Raw genomic sequence first — 25,229 nt, forward strand, 5'->3', positions numbered from 1 at the left:
ATTTTCTTTTATATCTCGTTTGTATCGATTTTGTAATTGAAGATAAGCCCACCAGTCAACTCGTAGTCCTTGGAGGTCCTGTAATGTTTTTAATTTTCCATGAATATCTAATAGCTCTTTGTATTTTAGCATTTTATTCAAATCTAAATTATTTGGGTGAATCATCGTTTCCATTGTGGATAGCCAAATTGGGATTTTTAAATAGTGTTTCTTTTTAACTTTAATCCAATTGTTTTATTAAGGTCATTAAAAAAAGGTCTTTTCTAATTTGACTGGGATAGTCTAAAACAAATATAGGAATTTTGGTAGTATAGACATCTTTACGGCTGCTATTCTTCCTAATAGTGACAGCTGCATCCACAATTTTGAATCTTTTTTTATTTCTTGTAATAATTTGTTGTAATTATTCTCCTTTTATCGCTTTGCAATGCGCTGTCAACCATATCCCTAAGTATTTGATTTTTCTTATTGTTTGGAGTCCAAGTGATCTTTCCAGTTCTATTATTTGTGGTTCTGTTAATTTTTTTGGGAGAAGTTTCGTGTTTTTTTTTATTATTATTTATTTAATCAAATTCTCCCGAAGGACTCAGGGTGGTTTACAGCCAGATAAAAACAGAACAACAAAATAAATACAGAACAAAATAATATTTAAAATACTTATTCAATTTGGCCCAGATTAAAATATCTTTAAAACAATAAAACCCACTAAAATTAAAACCAGATAAAATCTAAAATCCTATGCCAGTCCTGCGCGGATGAATAAATATGTCTTCAGCTCGCGGCGAAAGGTTCGAAGGTCCGGAAGTTGGCGAAGTCTTCTATCTAAGTCCGGAAGTTGGCAAAGTTTTCTATTAATTTTCAGTCCTGCTACAGTTCCATATCTTTCTAATTCCTTAATTAGTGCTTGTCCTCTCTCCAGTGGTTCTTCAATGATAAAAGCCAAATCATCTGCAAATGCTTGCAGTTTATATTCTTCACTTCTGGTTTTCAATCCTTTTATTTCTGGGTTTTGTCTAATTCATTCTAATAATACTTCTAATGAAAGTATAGAGCAGAGGGGATAAGGGACAGGCTTTGTAAAATTCACTGTTGGGGGCATAAATTACCACTAATAGTATTTTTTTTAAATTTATCTATATTTCTATTGCCAAAATTCTTCCTTTGGGGTCTTCAAATATTAAGTTTGCCTCTATCTCTTCCTTAATGTAGACCGCTATTCCTTTCTTTTTCTCCTGATCTGCAGAAGCCGTAAACAGAGTCCCTAATTTGGGGCAATTTAAATATTTTTCATCAGTTTTTAAGAATATGTGTTTCCTGTAAACATATAATATCTACATTTTGTTTTATTAAATTTGCAAAAATCCTTTTCCTTTTTGTCGTTGAATTTAGTCCATTTATGTTGATAGATAAGAGTTTTATCTCATTTTCCATAGCCCTAGTTATCTTTCGCTTTTTGTCTTCTGATTGCTTTTATATCCCTTTCTGTTTGTTGTTGATTAGTATCTATTACTCCATGTGAAATTTTAAATTAACCAATTTTTTTCATTAGCTCTTGGGCTAACTCCCTGCACACCCGTCACCCATTGCATACTGATCTTTCGGAGATCTCCCGGAAGCAGCTGTCATTTTCAGTGCACCCAAAATTCCTTAAGGTGGTCTGCACAGAGTTATGGTAAAAAAACAGTGTTCCCAGCATGACAGGGACCCAGAAGCAGCCATCATTTGGGCCCCGAGGCAGGTGTGGCAAAATGGCAATCATTTCCACAAGTCCTCCACATGACCCAGGGATGAATCCCAAGAACACAGACAGTGACTGCTGTTTCCAGGACATAGTCATGTTGCTCAGAGATGTGTGACCTGCCCTCTTTCCCTAACATGAGAATCTGAGCTCTTTAAAGGTGAGGAGGACGAGGATGCGAGTCCTGATGGTATGAGAGTCAGGCTTAAAGCCTCCAGAGACCCAGTGGAAGTGAGAAATGCTGTGAGAGAGGGAAATGCCAGAGGGGAGGGGTTGCCAAGAGTTAAGGTGGGGAGGCCTTTGGAAAGGAAGCCTGAGCTATGCCCCCAACACCATGGTAGCCAATGTTCCACTTAGTGACTCACATGTTTAACAGCTTCATCGGGGGGCGGGTAGTTAAGTCAGGTAATCTCACTTAACCACCATTGCAACATGCAACCATAATTGTCAGGAATATCAGACTTTTATCTTGAGGACTACTTCTTTGCTGGATGGGGGAACTGTGAGGCTCAAAAGCTGGAGGACACATCAAGGTAGACGTTGAAATAACAGATGTGGGAATTCTATAATCGATATATAAAAAACACCACCCAAAAGCCATTTGAGGAATTCCACTATTTCTGCAAAAGGAAATATCCAGAAATTGCTGCTGATAAACAGAAACAGGTAATTAACCATTTTTCCATTTTACCTTTTCTCTCCACCTACAAGTCTAAACCTGAGACATGTTTGAGTAAAAATAATCAACCCAAAATTCAAATAGTTAATTTCACGCTGACATATTCAATGGGAAATCTCATTTGTATGGGTACTCTGATGTTTCACCAGGCTGGAATGCTGACTGAAATGTTTTCCACAATCAGGACATTCAAAGGGTTTCTCTCCTGTGTGAGTCCTCTGGTGTTTTACCAGGCTGGAATTGAGACTGAAACTTTTCCCACAATCAGGGCATTCAAAGGGTTTCTCTCCTGTGTGAATCCTCTGGTGTATCACCAGACTGGAATTCTGACTGAAACTTTTCCCACAATCTGAACACTGATATGGTTTCTCTCCTGTGTGAGTACTCTGATGTTTCACCAGGCTCGAATTTTGACTAAAACTTTTCCCACAGACAGGACATTCGAAAGGTTTCTCTCCTGTGTGAGTACTCTGGTGTACCATCAGGCTGGAATTCTGACTGAAACTTTTCCCACAGACAGGACACTCGAAGGGTTTTTCTCCTGTGTGAGTCCTCTGATGTTTCAACAGGCTGGAATTCTGACTGAAACTTTTCCCACAGACAGGACATTTGAAGGGTTTCTCTCCTGTGTGAGTCCTCAGGTGTATCACAAGATTGGAATTCTGACAAAAACTTTTCCCACAGTCAGGACATTTAAAGGGTTTCTCTCCTGTGTGTGTTCTCTGATGTATCACAAGGTTGGAATTGAGACTAAAACATTTCCCACATTCACGGCATTCAAAGGGTTTCCATTCTTTGTGAGTACTCTGATATATAACCAGGCTGGAATTCTGACTGAAACCTTTCCCACAATCTGGACACTGATACGGTTTCTCTATGGAGTGAGTCCTCTGATGTATCACCAGGCAGGAATCCTGACTGAAATGTTTTCCACAGTCAGGACATTCGAAGGGTTTCTCTCCTGTGTGAATTCCCTGGTGTATCAGCAGGTGGGAATTCTGAATGAAACGTTTGCCACAATCTGGACACCTATAGGGTTTCTCGCCTGTGTCAGTCCTCTGGTGTATCACCAGGCTGGAATTATGATTGAAACCTTTCCCACAATGAGGGCATTCATAGGGTTTCTCTCCTGCATGACTTTTCAGGTTTCTCATGATGTGGGACTTTCTAATGAAACCCACAATCTCAATAGTCATACAGTTTCTCCCTAGTGTGAATCCTCTAATGTGTCACCAAGTTGCCATGCTCACTACATTGGGAGCACTTGTAGGTCTTCTCTGTTGTGTGGGTTCTTCCATGAACCACAAGAGAGCTGTTCTGACACAAGCTTTTGTCACTGAGTTTTTGTATGGTTTTCCTCCAATGTGGATCCTCTCAGGCATAATCAGCTGTGATTTGCAATCTGTACTTTTTCCATAACTGGCACATCTATGGAACTTTTCCACTACTGATATTCTTAAGATAAAAAATATGGATGATTCCTTGATTAGTAGTGCTCTGATTCAAGCTGTTTTCTTTCTCCTAGAGTAAGGCCTGCATCACTGTCTGCTCTACATGGCTTTCCAATTGACTTTTTCCTCTCCACTGAGTTACAGATATATCCCTCTTTTTCTGAATGAAAAATAATCTTCCTTCACTTTTCCTGTAATGTATCCTTATCCTTCTACATAACCTACTTTTTCCAGCTCAGAATCTCTTGATTTTCTCTCTTTTGTCTATCAGCTGCCAGTGAGGTTTTCTGAAGGAAATGGAAAAGATTTTGATTTACGGATCCATTTGCTTTCCTTTTCAACGTTGCTTGTTATTCCCAGTTGTCCAGAGTGTTCTTATTGCCATCTTCTTTGTCTATAAGGTTCAAAGAAAAATGTTACTTTGTGTATAAAATGGTTGGGGATGATGAGGAAAAAAGGAAAAGGTATACGTTACAATGAAAAAGCAAACATGCCACAATGCTAAAATAACCTCTTACATTAATTATGCTTCATCTGACACATGGAAGACTATCCGGATCCATGTTCAGATATCTATTCAATCTTGAAATTCTCTTGTTGACGTGGGTCAATCACAAATTCTTAGCAGTGCAAAGAAAGAAATCAAATATATCTGGAAGTGCTGGGGATAGATTATACATCTTCTTTAACATAATAACAGAGTTGGAAGGGACCTTGGAGGTCTTCTACTCCAACCCCCTGCCCAAGCAGGAAACCCTACACCATTTCAGACAAATGGTTATCCAACATTTTCTTAAAAATTTCCAGTGTTGGAGCATTCACAACTTCTGCAGGCAAGTTGTTCCATTTATTGATTGTTCTAACATAATATAATTGTAGATATATGTATACAGAGAGGAATACAAATACATACCCCTATAAAGGTAAACACCAAGAAAATCCACCTGTTTTTACAGTGCTATCGTAACTTTGAAGGCTCAGGGAAGAAGTCGCAAGTGAAATCTACCTATACAAATTAAGATCCAAAAAGGTCCTCAACAGCTATTTTTTAATAAGTGCTGGATTAAGCCCAGTTGACCCTGGTTAATAGACGGACGCAGCACTAATAGGAGACACAATGCTTGTGGTGGCCACCATGTTGGCCAGACATAGGAGTAAAACAACAAACTCCCAGACAAAAACCAGTGCAGATTCAGTCTGATATTGTTGACACAAAAACAGCAGGTCAATTACAGAATAACAAAGTTGGAAGGGTCCTTGGAGGTCTTCTAGTCCAATCTCTAGTCCAAAAGCGAGCTGTTTAATTCATATTATATCATATTGTAATACCAATGACTGCATTTCCAACGATCCATCTGTTAAGCTACTGAAGTTCGCAGATGACACAACAATGATTGGTTTCATTCGAGACAATGATGAATCCGCATGTAGACGAGAGGTCAAACAACTAGCCTTGTGGTGCAACCAAAACAATCTGGAACTGAACACACTCAAAACCGTAGAAATGGTGGTAGACTTTAGGAGAAACCCTTCCATACTTCCACCTCTCACAATACTAGACAACACAGTATCAACAGTAGAAACCTTCAAATTTCTAGGTTCTATCATATCGCAAGATCTAAAATGGACAGCCAACATCAAAAACATCATTAAAAAAGGACAACAAAGAATGTTCTTTCTGCGCCAACTCAGTAAGCTCAAACTGCCCAAGGAGCTGCTGATTCAGTTCTACAGAGGAATTATTGAGTCTGTCATTTGCACCTCTATAACTGTCTGGTTCGGTTCTGCAACCCAACAAGAAAAACAGACTTCAGAGGATAATTAGAACTGCAGAAAAAATAATTGCTACCAACCTGCCTTCCATTGAGGACCTGTATACTGCACGAATCAAGAAGAGGGCCGTGAAAATATTTACAGACCCCTCGCATCCTGGATATAAACTGTTTCAACTCCTACCCTCAAAACGACGCTATAGAGCACTGCACACCAGAACAACTAGACACAAGAACAGTTTTTCCAAGGCCATCACTCTGCTAAACAAATAATTCCATCAACACTGTCAAACTATTTACTGAATCTGCACTACTATTAATCTTCTCATAGTTCCCATCACCAATCTCTTTCCACTTATGACTGTATGACTGTAACTTGTTGCTGGCAATCCTTATGATTTATATTGATATATTGACCATCAATTGTGTTGTAAATGTTGTACCTTGATGAACGTATCTTTTCTTTTATGTACACTGAGAGCATATGCACCAAGACAAATTCCTTGTGTGTCCAATCACACTTGGCCAATAAAAAATTCTATTCTATTCTATTCTATTCTATTCTATTCTATTCTATTCTATTCTATTCTATTCTATTCTATTCATTCTCGGTACCTGTTTTCATGTAAAAAGAAAAAATAGTGCAACGTACCAAAATAGAATAGTAAGTGACAGACTAGGATACCAATTAAAATAGGTAAGAAAATAGTGAGAGAATTACCAGAGGACAGGAAAAGAGATAATGTGACTCCCACCTTTAAAAAAATGGGGGCCCCCACAAAATTCCAGGAAACTACAACCAATCAACCTGACATCAATACCTGATCCTGAAAAGAAAATCAAAACATAAGATAAGCACATCCATCCACATAGAATGAATTCATAATTGGCTCACAAGCTGCACTCAAGGTGTATTCCTTAATGGATCTACATCTATATGGAGAGAAGTAAGCAATGTAGTACCCCAAGATTCTGTGTTACGCCCAGTAGATTACAGTATCTTGATAAACAATTTAGATGACAGAATAGAAGGGAAACTCATCAAATTTGAAATGACACCAAGCTGGCAGAAATAGCCAATAGCCCAGAAGACAGGCTCAAGACGCAGAAGAATCTCAACAGACTTGAACACTGGGCTCTACTTAACAAAATGAAACACAATGGAGGGGGGCGGAAAGGTTTTACACTTAAGCAAGAAAAAACAAATGTATAGGTACAGAATAGGTGGAACCTGGCAATATCTACGAGAGAGAACATGGAGTCCTAGTGGACAATCATTTAAATGTGAGCCAACAGTGTGCTGCAGTGGCCAAAAAAACCCCAATGCAATCTTAGGCTGTATTAACAGAGGGGTAGAATCAAGACCATGTGAAGTGTTAGTATCACTTTATAATGCCTTGGTAAGACCAACTGTGGAATATTGCATCCACTTTTGCTCACCACAATATAAAAAAGATGTTGAAACTTTGGAAAGAGTGCAGAGAACATCAACAAAGATGATTAAAGTGGCTTGAAGATAAAATATATAAAATAGGGTTGCAGGAATTGGGTATGTCTAGTCTAGTGAAAGGAAGGACTAGGGGTGACATGGTAGCAGTGTTCCAATACTCGAGGGACTGCCACAAAGAAGAGGGGGTCAATTTATTTTCCAAAGCACCAGAAGGAAAGACAAGAGGCAACGGATGGAAACTAATCTAGGAAAGAAGCAGCCTAGAACTAAGGAGAAATTTCCTGACACTTGAACAATTAATCCATTGAACAGTTTGCCTTCAGATGTTGTGGGTGTTCCATCGCTGGAGGCTTTTAAACAGAGACTGGACAGCCACTTGTCTGAAATGATATTGGGTCTCCTGCTTGATCAGGGGGTTGGAACAGAAGACAGGATCCTTCCAACTCTGGTACAAACCCTCCAGTGACGGAGCAGCCACAACCTCTGGAGGGAAGCCATTCCCAAAGAATCAACCTTCACTTGAAAGAGACTTTTTCGATCTTCCCAGCAGCAGAAAATTCCAGCCACCAGTTTCACAGCCTGCAGCCCCAGTGGGCTTCCATTTGGGCAGGGAAGGAACCACCACCACCAGCAGCAGCAGCAGCAGCTGACCTGCTTCAGCCCAGTTGCTTCTCTGCTTCCAGGCCGTGGAGGGAACCGAACAGCCCGACTTGCTCCCGGACTCTCCTCCCACCTGCTGCCCTCAACTCACCTGCCAGCTGCGGCTTCGATCCTTGGAAGAGCAGAAAAGCCGCTCTGCACACCACTTTCCTCCAATGAGTCATCCGGAAAAGGAAGTTCCTCTGCGCTTTTCTCCCCTGCGCTCCTTTCTAGCAATACAGTACTTGATGGTTTTAACTCCTTTAAGCTCAACCACAAATGGCGCTATTGTATTGAGGGTTCTAGTCACTGATGCCGACTATTTGCCTGCCATCTCCTGATAGCTGGCAGAAAAACACGCTTCTCTCGTCTCAGCCTAAGGCAGGGGTGTCCAAACTTGGCAACTTAAGACTTGTGGACTTCAACTCCCAGTATTTGCTGGCTCCCAGCTCCCAGCTTTGCTGGCTGAGGAATTCTGGGAGTTGAAGTCCACAAGTCTTAAAGTTGCCAAGTTTGGTTTACAAGCTGTTTCCACGGATTAAATGCTATCGCCGTTTTTGACTTCTAGCAACCAACCTTTGCAAATGAGCCAAGTGAAATAGTGAAATGTGAGGCTACTTGGCTTACGAAGATCAGCTATGTGCTGAGCCCTAAAAGTTCATGACGGTTTTACAGAATTACAAAATCAGCTTTCTTAGGGGTGACTCTCAGTGGAGATCAAAACCTCTCTCTATCCCAAATCTTTTAACTCTGGCACCCAAGGGTTTTGGACCTGGCAGCACCATCAGGCCAGCCAGAGGCTCCGAGTGAGCCAATTTCATTCCTGCTGGCCAGGGCTGCATCCAAGAGCACCCACCATGTCTCTTCATTCCTGAAGGACACTGTATATCTCCTGAAGTCTCCATTAAGTCAGAGAGAAAAATATGCAGCAAGCTCTAGAAAAGGAGGGCTACGAAAGAGGGGGTGATTGTTAATGTATGGTAAATGTTTCCAAAATACATTTTAAAAAAGAAAACAAAAGGGAAGAATATCCCACCAAAGCATATGGTTGATTAATAACCAGGCTAACCATTTTACAGGGACACCCTATATTGCCATTGTCAATGTAGATTTAGTAAGGTTGGATGGTGAGAGTCGCCACGTCAACTATCGGAGCTGAGCTCTGTTGCATGGAGAAATCTGGAATAAAATAAGCCCAAGGTATATTTTATTGATTCATTTTCATCTTCTTTGGTGTCTTCTAAACTCAGCAAAACCAGGATCATTCATCTGCATAGCTTAAATATCTGTTCATTGCTGCAAATAATGTTCCTCTCTTTACTTGTAGGGATTATTTCGAAAACTTTAAAGAATTTTTTGCCTTTCTTTTAAGTGAAAATGATGGCATGGTATAATAGGTCATGTGGTGTTGTTCCTCTGAGGTTTATTGACCTACTTTTAAAAACTAAGGACCAGATGATTGTTTATTCTTAATAATAAAACTTTTCCTTAAGATTTTGATTGAGAATGGTTGCGGGATTTGGGTATGGCTAGTCTAGAGAAAAGAAGGACTAGGGACAGTGGTGGGATTCAGCTGGTTCTGTGGTAAAAATTCTGCCCCACCCACCCTGTCCCGCCCAGTCACTCCTCATCTTGTCCACTCGCCCAGCGTAGATGCTGATGCTCTCTGTCTGGCTCCCTGACTTGCCTTGACCACACGGTCTCTGTGGGCCAGCCAGCTTGCCTACCTTCAATTGCATCTCACAGCCCAGCTGAGCTGCCCTGATCTGCCTAGGTGAGTGATTGCTAGCAACAAGGCCTGAATCCTGGCCTAGCTGCATCACCCCACCGTCCCTGAGACCCTGCACACTTGTCTGCCTTCCCCGCGGTCCCCAAGGCCCAGAGAAGGGCCGATGGAAACGCCCCATTTCCTGTCTCCATTGGGCTATCTGCACCATGCTGGATTGAGATGGGTAGGCAGGGGAACAAAAACCCTATTTCCATGATGGTGAACCTATGGCACGCATGCCACAGGTGGCACATGGAGTCCTATCTATGGGTACACAAGTGTTGCCCTAGCTCAGCTCCAGCGCTCATGCACGTGCCGGGCAGCTGTTTTCAGGCCTTCCAGGCCAATCAGAAGTCGGGAAACAGGCCTCTGGAGGACCTCCGTGGGTGTGTGGAAGGCCATTTTCGCCCTCCCCAGGCTCCAAGAAAGCCTGGGGAGCCTGGGGAGGGCGAAAAATGGACCTACCTTGCCACTGTGTGCCAAAAGTAGGGGGAGCACGGGTGTGTGTCACGTGGAGGGGCACTGAATTATTGGTGTGGGCACACGAGCGTGCGACACCCCCCCCCCTCACGCAACCTCCGCTTTTGGCACACAACGGCAAAAATTTCTTGGTATTGGAAAAATTGTTACTCTTATTGTGACCCAGCCCCAAGTAGGTAGTAGTAGACGCAATCAGTTCAAAAACAAACAGACTTTATTAGAACAGCTGAGAATTAACTCATTCTCAGCGTAGTCCAAACTAACGCAAAACAAATTCTTCATAACACAATTCTTCAGTCTTATCACTAACCTTGGTCTAATTAGGCAAACTGCCAAAGGCTTTTCTTGGCAAAAGTTCAAAAGCAGAAGCAGAAGACGCAGAAGACAGAAGACAAGAAATAAATGCAGCAAGATAAGGAGCAAGGCCTGTCAGCTTTGGAAGCCATACTAGGCTTCCATGCGCTGCCACAATTCTTCTCTGTGGGAAAGGAGGGGAGGAGGGTGGTAGTGGAAGGGATGATTAGACATAACAACATTTTCTGCTGGTCAAGGTCAGGCTGGGTTCACATCTGGAAAAGGAGTGGCTGGAGTGATGCTTCGACATGGGACGGTTGAGGATTGGAGCATGTGACCGGCAGAGGGGTCATGAGGGTGAAGATTACTGAATATTACTTTATTATTATATATATTATTTATATATTATATATTATATATAGTATTATATACATACATATATATATATATATATATATGTATGTATGTATGTATGTATGTATGTATGTATGTATGTATATGTATGTGTGTGTGTGTGTGTTTTCTGAGGTTTTTGCGGATGTTTGTATGTAGGTCTTTGGTTATTCGGGTTTTCTCCCGCGTAAAATTGGAAGTGTCTTGACGACGCAGTAAAAGTGCTACACCCAATTTGCCAGCAAATTTGGAACACTCAACAATGACCACAGGATTGGAAGAGGTCAGTTTACATTCCCATTCCAAAGAAAGGCAATGTCAAAGAATGTTTAAACTATTGCACCATTGCACTTATTCCACATGCTAGTAAGGTTATGCTTAAAATCCTACAAGCTAGGCTCCAGCAATATGTGGATCGAGAACTACCTGAAGTACAGGCAGGATTTCGTAGAGGCAAAGGAACTAGAGATCAAATTGCCAACATACGCTGGATCATGGAGAAAGCTAGGGAGTTCCAGAAAAACATCTACTTCTGCTTCATTGACTATGCTAAAGCCTTTGATTGTGTGGATCACAACAAATTGTGGCAAGTTCTTAAAGAGATGGGAGTACCAGACCATCTTATTTGTCTCTTGAGAAACCTGTATGCGGGTCAAGAAGCCACAGTGAGAACTGGACATTGCTGGAAGAAATATCAACAACCTCAGATATGCAGATGATACCACTCTAATGGCAGAAAGCGAAGAGGAACTAAAGAGTCTCTTGATGCGGGTGAAGGAGGAGAGTGCAAAAGTTGGCTTGAAACTCAACATTAAGAAAACTAAAATCATGGCATCCGTCCCTTTCAATTCCTGGCAGATAGATGGTGAAGAAATGGAGGTAGTGACAGATTTTATTTTCCTGGGCTCCAAGATCACCGCAGATGGGGACTGCAGCCAAGAAATTAAAAGACGCTTGCTCCTGGGGAGGAAAGCTATGGCAAATCTAGACAGCGTACTAAAAAGCAGAGACATCACCCTGCCAACAAAAGTGCGTATAGTCAAAGCTATGGTTTTCCCAGTTGCAATGTATGGCTGTGAAGGTTGGACCATAAGAAAGGCTGAGCGCCAAAGAATTGAGGCCTTTGAACTCTGGTGCTGGAGAAGACTCCTGCGAGTCCCTTGGACTGCAAGGCGAACAAACAAGTCAGTTCTAGAGGAGATCAACCCTGACTGCTCTTTAGAAGGCCAGATCCTGAAGATGAAACTGAAATACTTTGGCCACCTAATGAGAAAGAAGGACTCACTGGAGAAGAGCCTAATGCTGGGAAAGATTGAGGGCAAAAGAAGAAAGGGACGACAGAGAACGAGGTGGCTGGACGGAGTCACTGAAGCAGTAGGCATGAGTTTAAATGGACTCCAAAGGATGGTAGATGACAGGAAGGCCTGGAGGAATGTTGTCCATGGGGTCGCGATGGGTCGGACACGACTTCGCAACTAACAACAACAACATTACTGAGGGAGGAACCGGAATCCCCAGTTTCGGTTTTCCTCTAACTGTGCCAGTTTACCTATGCTAGTAAAAGAACTTTGAAAGATGTTGGTTTCGGAGTCTTTTCTGCAGGACTGGTTTTCTGGAACGCTGACATCAACATTGTTTTCTGACAAAGAGCCCAAATGCTGTTGCTGGTCTTTTAAGCCTTATGGGAGGGGCCAATCATCTCTTGGCCTTACTTCTGAGTCGTCCTCTTTGCTTTAGCTGCTCTTGCCTTCTGGTAGCTCTTCTCATGCGTGCATTAGGAACAGGCTCCTCCTGTTCCTCTGCCTCACTACTGTCAGCCTCTGGAGGCTCCGAAGACCACACATCACTCCCAGATGGCCCTGGCCCCATCTCTGCCTCTGATGTAGAGCCCTCATCCAGGCCTTCCCCAGCCTCCAGGACTGGCCCATGTTCTTCCTCAGCCTCATCACTGTCCAACTCCACTGCAAGCTGCGCAGGCTGCTGGCGGATCACAACTCTTGCCTTTTCTCTTTGGTTTAATTTTTTTTTGAGTGACTATTTTTTTTTTATTTTTTTATTTTATTTTTCATAGCCTTTTTAGACCACTTTTTCTTGATATATTTGGGCTTTTAATTTTTCCATTATTAAATATTGGGTTTTGGTTTTTCTCTTCAAAAAGGGGATGGACGACGGGAGGGGAAAAAAGAGCAACTAAAAGAGACAGCCAAAGAACAAGAAGAAAGAGTGATAAGAGAAGGAGCAAGAACAAAAGAAGTTAAAGAGCAAAGGGAGAGAAGAATAACTAGATCTACAAAACAAGTAAATAAATAAGAAATGGAAGAAGAAATCAAAATAATATCAATGAATATAAATGGATAAATTCAGCAATAAAAAGAAGAACATTTAATAAATTAGAGAAGTTAAAATTAAAAATTATATGTTTACAAGAAGTGCACATTAGAAAACAACACAAAAAATTACTGGAGCAAACAAAATTGGGAATATTATATACAACGTTGGCTTGTCAAAGCAAAAGAGGAGTAGCATTTTATATTAAAAAAACAATTCAGTCTAAACAAATATTTGAAGATGAGGAAGGAAGAGTATTCATGGTAGAAATAGTAATGATCTATAAAAAAATGTTATTAGTGGGGATATATGCTCCAAATGAAAACCAAGAAGAATTTTATGTAAAGCTACACAGGAAAATACTAGAATATGAATATGAAGATATTTGTATAGCAGGAGATTTCAATGTTGATAATGAGTTAGACTATAAATCTACAAAAGTGAATAAAAAAATTAAGAAAGACGCTCCCTAAAGCATTTCATATAATGACAGAGGAATTAAGTTTACAAGATGTATGGAGAATAAGAAATTAAAAGGAGAAGCTTTGCTGGCTGAGGAACTCTGGGATTTGAAATCCACAATAAAATAAAATAAAATAAAATAATAAAATAAAATATTTGTGCAGCTTTCTGAGATTTGGTGTGTTTCTGTAGTGTTTCACTCTAATTACACAAACACACAAAATCTCAGAAAGCTGTATGTGGCATTGTGTGTGTGTGTGTGTGTGTGTTGTGTGTGTGTAAACTGTGAAAGTTGGTTTTTGAGCTTTTTGTGGCTATGTGAAGTGTGAAGTGCAGCTGCTTTTACATTGTGTGTCTGTTGTGTTGTGTTGTGTGTGTGTAAAGTATGAAAGTTGGTTTTTGGTACCTCTTATTGTTTTTTATACTTTGTTAATTATTTTTATTATTTATTGTTATTGGCCACGCCCACCCAGTCATCTGACCACCAAGCCATGCCCACCAATTAAGCCACACCCACAGAACCGGTAGGGAAAATTTTTAGATTTCACCCCTGATTTTAATCCTAGAAATTTTAAACAGAAAAATAAAACAAGATAAAGAAATAAAAGAATGAAAATCAGAAGAGAAGAATATAAACTACAAGCATTTGTGGACGATTTAGTATTCATTCTGGAAGAATCAACAGAAACGGGCCCAAAATTAATTGAGCAAATAGAGGAATATGGAGAAGTACTGGGATTGAAAATTAATAAAGATAAGACAAAAATTATAGTTAAAAATATGAGAGAAAAGCAAAAGCAACTAATGGAGAAGCTAGATATTCAAACAGTGAAGAAAGTGAAATACTTGGACATTCAATTAACTTCAAGGTGTATTACTGTGAAGGAAGATAATTACTACAAACTGAGAAATCAAATTGAAATAGATTTGGAAAAATGGAAAAATTTGCAATTATCACTAATGGGAAGAATAGCGTTAATTAAAATGAATATACTACCAAGGATTTTGTTTTTCTTTCAAACTATTCCAATAAAAGTTAGGGAAAAAATACTTTGAAAACTTGAATAAAATGATGTGGAAATATATATGGCAAGGAAAAAAAGCAAGAATTAATCTTAAACCACTTTAAGATTCTAGAACTAGAGGAGGGTTTGGCCTACCAAATTGGGAACTTTATCACCAAGCAGCAATGTTGACTTGGGTTAAAGAATGGATTTTATTGAGAAATACAAGACTGTTGTCTTTGGAAGGACATGATCTACAACTAGGTTGGCACACTTTTTTATGGTATGGGAAAAACAGGATACATGGATACTTCCAGAGACACTGTGTAAGGAATGGTTTGTTAACAGTATGGGAGAGAGTGAAAGAAAAACATTATATGGAAATACCAATGTGGCTTTCAACAATAGAAGCGTTGACACATCCAACTATGATCAACATGGAAAATATTGTGAAATATAAAGACATTTTAACAGAGAAGGAAGAATTAAAATAGAAACAAGAACTAGAAAAACAAGAGACTGAAACTGATTGGTATACACAATTGCAATTACAATCAAGACATGATAAAGACTTGAAACAATATAGTTTTAATTTGGGAAAATCAGAGTTGGATGAGATAATGACTGGAACAGATAAAAAAATATTAAAAAACTGTATAATTACTTATTGCAAATTAGATCAGAAGATGAAGAAGTAAAAGAGACAATGATAACATGGGCGAAAAATTTTGGTTATACAATAGAATTAGATGGCAACAACTATGGGAAAGGAATTATAAATGAACAATGGCAACTGCATATAAAGAAAATCTATATAAAATGTTTTATAGATGGCATATGCGACCAGAAAGGTTAGCAAAAATGTTTAAGGATAAATCAGCTAAATGTTGGAAATGTTCACATTTGGCGGGATCATATTATCATATGTAGTGGTCATGTACAGAAGCAAAAAATTATTGGTTTAGAATATAGACATGGTTAGAGGAAATGTTACATCAGCGTACAGAATTAAAACCAGAGATTTTTTTTATTGGGTATTTTACCAGAGAGATATAGTAAAGAAGATACATATTTAATCATACACATAATAACAGCATCAAGAATTGTATTTGCGCAAAATTGGAAGGTAGAAAAAATCCTGTCAGAAGGTGAAGTAATAAAGAAGATTTTAGACTGTGCAGAAATGAACAGATTAACATTAAGAATAAAAGATAAAGAGGACTTGGTGTATTTCAAGACTTGGGGAAGATTTTATGTATGGTTAGAAAAGAAATAAGAATAAAAGATGACAGATTAATAAAACAGACAAGGTAAAGTTAAATGAGAGAGAAGACAAAAGGAAATAGAAACCCAGATGACACCACAGTAAATAGAACAGGGGGATGGGGAAAAAAAGAATGTTATTATTTAAATGTACAATTATGATGAAAGATGTGTAATGGGTAAAATTGGGGGGGGGGGAAGTATATATTAATAGAAAATTGGGGCTGCTCGGTTACCAAGGGGAGAAATATTGGACAACAAAGGAGAAAGAAAGGAGACAGGAGTAGAGGGTAAGATAGGAGAGGAGAAGGAGAGAGAGGAATGGAAGAAAGGGAAAAGGAGAGGAAGAAAGGATAGGGGAAAAGAGTAGGAGAGAAGGTTAGATAGGGGGGAGAAGGAAGGAAGGAGTGAGGGAAAGGAAGGGGAAGTAGGGAAGAGGAAGAGAGGAGGAAAGAAGAAAGTAGGAGAGGAGAGAAGAAGGTAGGGAAGGGAAAGAAAGAAGGTTTGTTGAAAAATGAGAGAAAAGAAAGGGTAGAAGAGCAACCTGAATGTAATTAAACATTAGATTTTTTTTCTTTCTTTAAAAAATATATGCATATGTGTGATTAACCATGAATAAGAGAATGTACATTTACAATGTGTTTATAAGAAATAAAATAAAAAACTTTTTTTAAAAAAAAAAAGAAAGAAATTTGACAAGCCTAATGTACAATGCTTGATTTGTAGCATTATAAAAAGACTTTTCCATGAAATGTTTAAACACTCAGAATTTTTAAATCTGGCAATCTTATGTCAAAAATGGCTAAAATGATATGACTACCTTTGAAACACTGAATTCTGTGACATGGATTTCAAGAACTACAAAAAGACGAAACTGTATTAGTTGTTCGGTGAAGTCTCATTCTAACATTAGCAAAAGGCTTCTCACAGGCTCTCAAGCAAAAATGAAAACTTGCTGGATTTGTGATTATTCCCCCCTATATTGGAAACTGTTCTTCTGCTAATGGAAGCAACTATCTGTTAACATAGGTACCTTCTAAAAATTTAGTAAGTACCAGTATATATTTTGGAAACAGTAATAGCTGTATTTTAAAGGTTGTTTTTTACTGCTTTTTACCGTGGTAATAAAACCACTTTAGAGACAATTCATTATATAGCTGTAGGGATTTTGCTCCCTTAGGAATTCTGTTGCCTTTTTTCTGTTTCCTTTATGTTGTTCTAAACAGACAAATTATTAAGAAAAATCAGTTAAGGAGTAGAGTTTTAGAAGATGATAAGAGAGGAACTACTCTGAAGAAACAGATTGATTCTCAATGAATATTCACTTTGCTTCTATCTAAACAATTACGTATAATTTGCTGCAAAAATCAAAGGATGGACATAATTGATTTAGTTGCAAATCAGGGACATTTTTAACATACAGTTCTTTTATATTTTTAAACATAACCTTAATAGGTTACAGTACATTCATGCTAACTTAATTACCTTTGCTTCCCACTGAAAATAATGGAAATGTTAATCATCCCATTTACTTTATTATTTACTTTTTGAAGATCTTACTTTTTTGAAGATCTCCAGAGGTCCAGAAGAGGCTGACCTACTGGGAGAGAAGCCAGAGTGTTTTATTCAGATGGTGGTGAAGCTGTAAGAAGGTGAAATTTAAGGAAAACATTTTCATCAGCTTCTGAGTAAAAGACTTGGCGGGGGACATGTGGCCAGCAGGCCTAGAGGCCTGGACTGGGCCACAGCAGCCTCCTGCTTCAGGGATTGAGGCAGCAGCAGCCAATGAAAGGGAAGGGCCTTGTTGATTGGCTGCCATGCCCCAATCCCTGAAGCTGCTCATTCGAATTAGCCAGTCAGCAGCAAGCAGATTGGGTCCAAACTAAGCCTACAGGCCCTCATGGCAGAGAAACTAAAGTCTTTTTATTCAGATGGGGAAAGCTGTTTTCCTTACATCTCATGTTCTTACAGCTTCACCAGCTTCTGAATAAAAGATTTTGGCTTCTCTGTCACATGGCTCAGCCCTTCGAAATGTAAGCACAGTAAAGCCACGGGAAATGGGGTGGGGAGGGTGGATCGGGTCCAGGGACCCTCCATTTCATCCTGTAACGGGCCAGGCGAGCCCTAAGAAGGCCTGGACTTGGCATGGGAGGGGGGGGTGTCGGGTCCTGAGACCCTCCATTTCAGCCTGTTCGAAGCCAGGGGAGCCCTAGGAAGGCTCTGTGACAGGTCCTTCACACCAGCAAAGAGGCAAAGGAAGGCTCACCAGACAGGCAGGAACCTGGGCCATGCGGGAGGCAGGCAAGTGGGCTGGGCTGTGGGAGCCACATGGTCAAGGCAAGCAAGCTAGCGAACGAGAAAGCCAGAGAACAGCAGCTTATTTGTCGTGGCTAAGGCGGGCGACGCAAGATAAGGAGTGACTGGGCGGGGCAGGCGGGGCCAGCCAGTGGTGCAATTAGCCAGTTCTCTGAACTGCGCAAAAATTTAAAAACCGGTTTACCCAAACCGGTCCGAACTGGCTGAAACCCACCTCTGCCTAAAAGCCTGTTCGCCAAAGAGCTGATGCTGAAACATCTGGATCTTGACCAAGTGTTTGTAGTCCAGGCGAACGAACAGGGGAAGCTACAGACGTATGTATTCCCGGAAACTCATCAAAAGCTAATGGCGTTGGGCCATCTGGGAGGAGGCTTTCATGGTCCAGTGGGCCCTCATGACATGGCACCTTCTCCTGTAGGGGAGTAAAGTGCTATTTGCGGTGTGGACAGACCATAAAAATCTCAAGGCACTCCAAGCCCATGGCATCTGTCACCCAAACAGGTGCAGTGGGCACAGTACTTCCAACGTTTTCGTTTCACCTTGAAATACATCCCTGGGGGAAGGAACTTCCTGGCGGATGTGTTATCTAATACAAGTCACAGGGAAGAGGTGCTGCACACCATTATTCCCCCTTCAACACAACAGGCCACACAGATCTCAGCCTGGCGACCAGTTGAGAGTGTAGATGAATCGATTTGTTGGTTACAAACTAAACTGCTAACGGACCTTTGGTTCTTGGAGCAGCGGACCCTGCTCACTAATCGGGATGGGGTGGCATGGAATGGCAGTAAATTATACTTGTCCTACTCCCTGAGGTCGCAAGTGCTATAGAGGTGCCATGATATAAAACAGGCTGGATACTTCGGTTTCCTAAACACCCTGCATTTGGCCAAAAGACAGTTCTGGTGATCCAGGATGCCACATGACATAAAGGATTACGTCAACCGCTTCCTGGTCTGTGCGACATAAAGGATTACGTCAACCGCTTCCTGGTCTGTGCGACCACAAAACCCCATATAGGAAAACCACCTGACCTCCTATATTCCATGGTCAACACACCCCAGTGGGAGGAGATGGCCACTGTCTTCATTGGGGAACTACCAGAGAGCAATGGCCAGACCGTCATATGAACGGTCGTTGACTCCCGTGTGAGTCTTCTCATGTGATACCAAGTGAGAATTTCATCTGAAACTTTTGCCACACTCAGGACATTCATATAGTTCTGTGATGGCGAACCTGTGGCACACATGCCAGAAGTGGCACGCAAGCACCCTCTCTGATGGCCCGAGCTCAGCTCTGCTGTGCCTGCGCGTGTGCCTCCCACTGCCCAGCTGGTGTTCAGGTTGTGCACGCATTGCATTTTGGGCAATCGGGTGCGCTTTGGGCACTCAGCCCGGAAAATATTAGCTATCACTGATATAGTTTCTCCAGGGTATGAGTCCTCTGGTGTGTAACCAGGTGGGAATTCTGACTGAAACTTTTGCCTGGACATTCATACCATTTGTCCCGTGTGAGTCCTCTGGTGTCTTATCAGACTGGAAATATGACTGAACCTTTTCCCACACTCTGGACACTCATACGGTTTCTCTCCTGTGTGAGTCCTCTGATGTGTCATGAGGTTGGCATTATTACTGAATCTTTTCTTACACTCTGGACATTCATACAGTTTGTCCTGGGAATGAGTCCTCTGGTGCGTCACCAGGTGGGAATTCTGACTGAAACTTTTGCAACAATCTGGACATTCATATGGTTTGTCCCCTGTGTGAGTCCTCTGGTGTGTCACCAGGGTGCACTTATGACTGAAACTTTTCCCACACTCGGGACACTCATATGGTTTCTCTCCTGTGTGTGTCCTCTGGTGTGTCACAAGTCTGCAATTATGACTGAAACTTTTCCCGCACTCTGGACACACATACGGTTTGTCTCCTGAGTGAGTCCTCTGGTGTGTCACCATGTTGGAATTCTGACTGAAACTTTTGCAACAATCTGGACATTCATACAGTTTGCCCCCTGTGTGAGTCCTCTGGTGTGTCACCAGGGTGCATTTATGACTGAACCCTTTCCCACACTCTAGACACTCATACGGTTTCTCTCCTGTGTGAGTCCTCTGATGTGTCAAGAGGCTGGCATTATTACTGAATCTTTTCTTACACTCTGGACATTCATACAATTTGTCCTGGCAATGAGTCCTCTGATGTGTCACCAGGTGGGAATTCTGACTGAAACTTTTGCAACAATCTGGACATTCATACGGTTTGTCCCCTGTGTGAGTCCTCTGATGCGTCACCAGGCTGCACTTATGACTGAAACTTTTTCCACACTCTGGGCACTCATACGGTTTCTCTCCCGTGTGAGTCCTCTGATGTGTCACCAGGTTGGAATTCCTACTGAAACATTTCCCACACTCTGGACATTCATATGGTTTTTCTCCTGTGTGAGTCCTCTGGTGTGTCACCAGGCTGGCATTATTACTGAACCTTTTCCCACACTCTGAACACTCATAGGGCTTCTCTCCCATGTGAGTCTTCTGATGTGATACCAAATGGGAATTCCATCTGAAACTTTTTCCACACTCAGGACACTCATACTGTTTCTCTCCTTTGTGAGTTGTTTGGTGTGTTACCAGGCTGGTATTATTACTGAACCTTTTCTTACACTCTGGACATTCATACAATATGTCCTGGGAATGAATCCTCTGGTGTGTCACGAGGCTGGAATTCTGACTGAAACTTTTCCCACATTCTGGACATTCATACGGTTTGTCCCCTGTGTGAGTCCTCTGGTGTGTCACCAGGGTCCACTTATGACTGAAACTTTTCCCACATTCTGGACACTCATATGGTTTCTCTCCTGTATGAGTCCTCTGGTGTGTCAGGAGTCTGGAATTATGACTGAAACTTTTCCCACACTCTGGACACACATGCGGTTTGTCTCCCGTGTGAGTCGTCTGGTGTGTCACCAGGTTGGAATTTTTACTGAAACATTTCCCACACTCTGAACATTCATAAGGTTTTTCTCCTGTGTGAGTCCTCTGGTGTGTCATTAAGCTGGAATTATGACTGAAGAATTTCCCACACTCTGGACACTCATATGGTTTCTCTCCTGTGTGAGCCCTCTGGTGTCACCAGGCTGGCATTATTACTGAACCTTTTCCCACACTCTGAACACTCATAGGCTTCTCTCCCATGTGAGTCTTCTGATGTGATACCAAATGGAATTCCATCTGAAACTTTTCCACACTCAGGACACTCATACTGTTTCTCTCCTTTGTGAGTTGTTTGGTGTGTTACCAGGCTGGTATTATTACTGAACCTTTTCTTACACTCTGGACATTCATACAATATGTCCTGGGAATGAATCCTCTGGTGTGTCACGAGGCTGGAATTCTGACTGAAACTTTTCCCACATTCTGGACATTCATACGGTTTGTCCCCTGTGTGAGTCCTCTGGTGTGTCACCAGGGTCCACTTATGACTGAAACTTTTCCCACATTCTGGACACTCATATGGTTTCTCTCCTGTATGAGTCCTCTGGTGTGTCAGGAGTCTGGAATTATGACTGAAACTTTTCCCACACTCTGGACACACATGCGGTTTGTCTCCCGTGTGAGTCGTCTGGTGTGTCACCAGGTTGGAATTTTTACTGAAACATTTCCCACACTCTGAACATTCATAAGGTTTTTCTCCTGTGTGAGTCCTCTGGTGTGTCATTAAGCTGGAATTATGACTGAAGAATTTCCCACACTCTGGACACTCATATGGTTTCTCTCCTGTGTGAGCCCTCTGGTGTACTACCAGGTGGGAATTCTGACTGGAACTTTTCCCACAGTCAAGACATGCAAAGGGTGTCTCTCCCATGTGAGTCTTCTGGTATATTACCAGGGTGGAATTGTAACTGAAAATTTCCCCACAATCAGGACATTCAAAGGGGTTCTCCCCGGGGTGAGTCTTCAGGTGTCTCATCAGGTGGGAATTTCTAATGAAACTTTTCTCTCAAACTGGGCACTTATAGCTTCTCCCTGGTGTAAGTCCTTGATGCTTGCTAAAGTATTTACCACATTGAAAGAATTTGCAGGCCGTCTGTCCTATATATGTCCTTCGATGAACCACAAGAGAGCTGTTCAGAGTAAACCATTTCTCACATTTATAGCATTGCTATGGCTTTTCTACAATGTGGATTCTCTCATGCATAATCAGTTGTGATTTACAATCTGTACTTTTCCTACAATAGGAGCTTTTCCAACATTGATATTCTTGAGGTCTAATATACATGTGATCATTTGTTTACTCATGCTTTAATTCCAGCTGTTCTCCTCCTCACAAGGCCAGGCCTGCATCACTGTCAGCCCTATGTGGCTATCAAATAGACCTTTTTCTCCCCGCTCACTTCCACTCTTTTTCTGAATGAAATATAATCTCCCTTGATCTTTCATGTAACGTATTCTTGAATTTTTCAGATTCCACTTTTTCTAGCTTGAAATCTCCTCTTAATTTCTCTCCTTTTGTCTCTCAACTGCTGGAAAAGGAGAAGAATTTTGTGGTTTTCTGAAGGAAATGGAAAATATTTTGATTTCTGGCTGGCTTTATTTTCTGTTCCAATGTTGCTTGTTATTCTCTGTTTTCCAGAGTGCTCTTATTGACATCTTCTTTGTCTATAAGATTCAAAGGAAAATGTAACTTTAATTGTTTATAAAATGGTTCCAGAAGATGTGAAAAAAAGTATACATTACAATAAATAAATAAACATGCCACAATAAAGAATAACCTCTTACATTAGTTAAGAATTGACACATTTGTGTCCAAGTTCAAATATCCATTCGGTCATTAATTTCTCTTTTTCACTCTGATGATTCACAAATTATCAGCAGTACAAAGGTTTATCATCAGATGTATCTGGAAATGCTGGGGATAGATTGTACAGTTGGAAATATATGCACACAGAGAGAAATACAAATACGCACACCTATAACTGTATGTATGTGGAAAATCCCTGTGTTTTTAGCCTGCAAATGATCCCAAAATGATTACAGTAAAATCTTCTGAGCTAATTTTAGAGGTGTGGGTTTTTAACCTGATGAAATGATACCTAAAGCCTCTGCAAGATTTCATGTACTAGTTTTGCCCATGGAAGTCCTCAGCTCCACGTAAGGGCAGAATATATTTTCCACAACCACTCTGGTGACATCCGAATTCAAGTAGTGCTCACTTACTGACAGCAAATTGGGACTGGCATCTTTGTCAGTAAGTAGCCCAATCCTTAAGCATGATGTCATATGACAATGCCAACTTACATACCATGCTTGTTGGCTTTACAGAAAGGGAATGCTATAAAAGCAAAGGTGGAAAGATACAGAGAAATTCTGTGCCTTAAAGAGACAGAATTTGGAGAAAAACTGAAAATTGGAAAGGGAAGATGGTAATGGAATAACTAGAGGAAGCAGGACTGGATCAATAGAATATAAAGAAAAACTCTCCACAGGGCATTTTACTCCAACAACAGAAGCCTCTTTGGAGCTCAACCAACCTGCCTCTTGTGCACACGAATCTCTCTTCCCCAAAATGCTCTGCAGGCAGTTCTTAGAGCTCCCAGGCCTGTTCTCTTGACCTAAAATTCATTTATCTTTCTAATTATTTCACAGAAGCCTCTTGATCTCTTTGCAAAGCTGTTTGTAAAAAAAAGCAGAGAGCAATCTATAAAAGAACTAAATTTTAAATTGAAAATCTGAGACATGAATGAGAAAAAATGAATTTCAACAAGTGTAAAATCAGGCTGCAGGATAACAAAATTGACAGAAGTGAAAGGGGTCTGAATACTCTCTGAATGGACTGAATGTGTTCTCCTATTGGCACAGAAATACACTCCTAAGAATTTACTCATGTAAACAATTGTGTGTGTTTCAGTCTGATTTTAGTAGGGGGGTTTTTAGCAGGTTTTAATAGGGTTTTAGTTTTTGAAAAATTTTTAGCTAATATTTTAAATATACAGCGGTTGAATCAGATTTTTAAACTTGTTATAGTATTTTAATTTGTTTAGGATTTCTGTTGTTTTATTGGCTGTACACCGCCCTGAGTCTTCGGAGAAGGGCGATATAAAAATATGAATAAATAAATAAATACATAAATAAATAAAAAGACTCAGAAGTGGATTCGCCCAAATCTTTTAATCTATTTTTTGAAAAGTGGGGACACTGAGAGATGAAATGGGGAACAAATCCAATGCAAACGTCCCTTTTGCCCACAAAACTCCTCACTTGCCAGGAAAACCAGATTATCAAATAAAACCACAAGGATCCAAGGGTTACGGGGAGGGTGAAGGAGGTGGTTTGTTTTTTTTAAGAAATATGAAATATATACATCAAGATTTCTTTAAATCTCCCAAATCCGCCAGCAGAAAATCACAGGCGGCAACTTTAAATCCTGCAGCAAAAGGATAAAAATAAAAAATTCTATTCTATTCTATTCGGGGAGAGAAAGAAGATGCAGCAGCAGCAGCAGCCCAGATGTTCCATTCTCGTCCCTTTCGCTGCTTCCAGGCCGTGGAGGAAAGGAAAAGGCCCGACTTGCTCCCGGCTTCTCCTCCGACCTTCCCTCCACTCACCTCCCAGGAGCCGCTTCCACCCTCCAAGCAGCACAAGAGGCTCCGCCGAAGCCATCCTCCTCCCGTGGGTGAGCCGGAAGAGGAACTTCCTGTCATCCTCCTCTCTAGCAATCTAGTACTCTATCGTTCCAATTTGTTCCAGCTCCGCCTCTCTCCTTCCGGTGTAACGTCAATAGTAGCGATGCCACTGCTGTACTCTCATTCTCTGCTTTCTAGACGCGCGTTGCTTCTTTGTAGGGCGCCATCTAGCGACATAAGGTTGAAAATCACCCTCGTCCTATCTTTACCCTGAAGCTTTCGTGGATTCCGTGGTTCCTTCGGTGCCATCAAGTCGTATTCGACTCCCAAGGAGCCCAGGAATAGCTTTCGTCCCTGACAGTCTATCCGATACCTTTTCTTTCAGGTCTGCCAAGAGGGCACACTCGTTTTCCCTCTTGCTCCCACGAAAGCAAAGGAGGGGAATGACGTATAATAAGCAACCTGAAAGTGCGCCTCCCTTGGGGGCTGCTGAAGACTGTTCCAGCCAGTTTTACATCTGGGGGCATGCAAGATAAGCCTTGGAAACCTGCCTTAGCAAATGATTGAAGCTGTAACA

The 25,229-nt window shown here is 41.0% G+C and overlaps 1 protein-coding gene and 1 pseudogene across 4 annotated transcripts; both read right to left on the reverse strand.

Annotated features, from left to right (window-relative positions):
• Positions 1-232: 232 nt before the first annotated feature.
• Positions 233-7,908, reverse strand: LOC131190920 (zinc finger and SCAN domain-containing protein 2-like). Of its 4 annotated transcripts, none has more exons than XM_058168468.1 (2): positions 7,842-7,908; positions 233-4,262 (listed from the first exon to the last, which is right to left on the reverse strand). In XM_058168468.1, the coding sequence occupies exon 2, from the start codon at positions 3,611-3,613 to the stop codon at positions 2,522-2,524; it is 1,092 nt and encodes a 363-aa protein (XP_058024451.1). In that variant the 5' UTR covers positions 3,614-4,262; positions 7,842-7,908; the 3' UTR covers positions 233-2,521. The 4 variants fall into 4 exon arrangements, with proteins under 4 accessions (XP_058024451.1, XP_058024453.1, XP_058024452.1 ...); XM_058168470.1 differs by having other exon boundaries at positions 7,742-7,842; XM_058168469.1 differs by lacking the exon at positions 7,842-7,908 and adding an exon at positions 4,782-5,423.
• Positions 7,909-15,180: 7,272 nt separating this feature from the next.
• On the reverse strand, positions 15,181-24,899 carry LOC131189624 (zinc finger protein 850-like; annotated as a pseudogene).
• Between the last annotated feature and the right edge of the window lie 330 nt (positions 24,900-25,229).

The sequence above is a fragment of the Ahaetulla prasina genome, chromosome 2 (genome assembly GCF_028640845.1).
Source record: "Ahaetulla prasina isolate Xishuangbanna chromosome 2, ASM2864084v1, whole genome shotgun sequence".
NCBI classification, from domain to species: domain Eukaryota; kingdom Metazoa; phylum Chordata; class Lepidosauria; order Squamata; family Colubridae; genus Ahaetulla; species Ahaetulla prasina.

What these genes read in the sequence shown, in the direction of transcription:
- LOC131190920 (XM_058168468.1), bottom strand. Translation starts at nt 3,613, where the DNA reads ATGACTATTGAGATTGTGGGTTTCATTAGAAAGTCCCACATCATGAGA.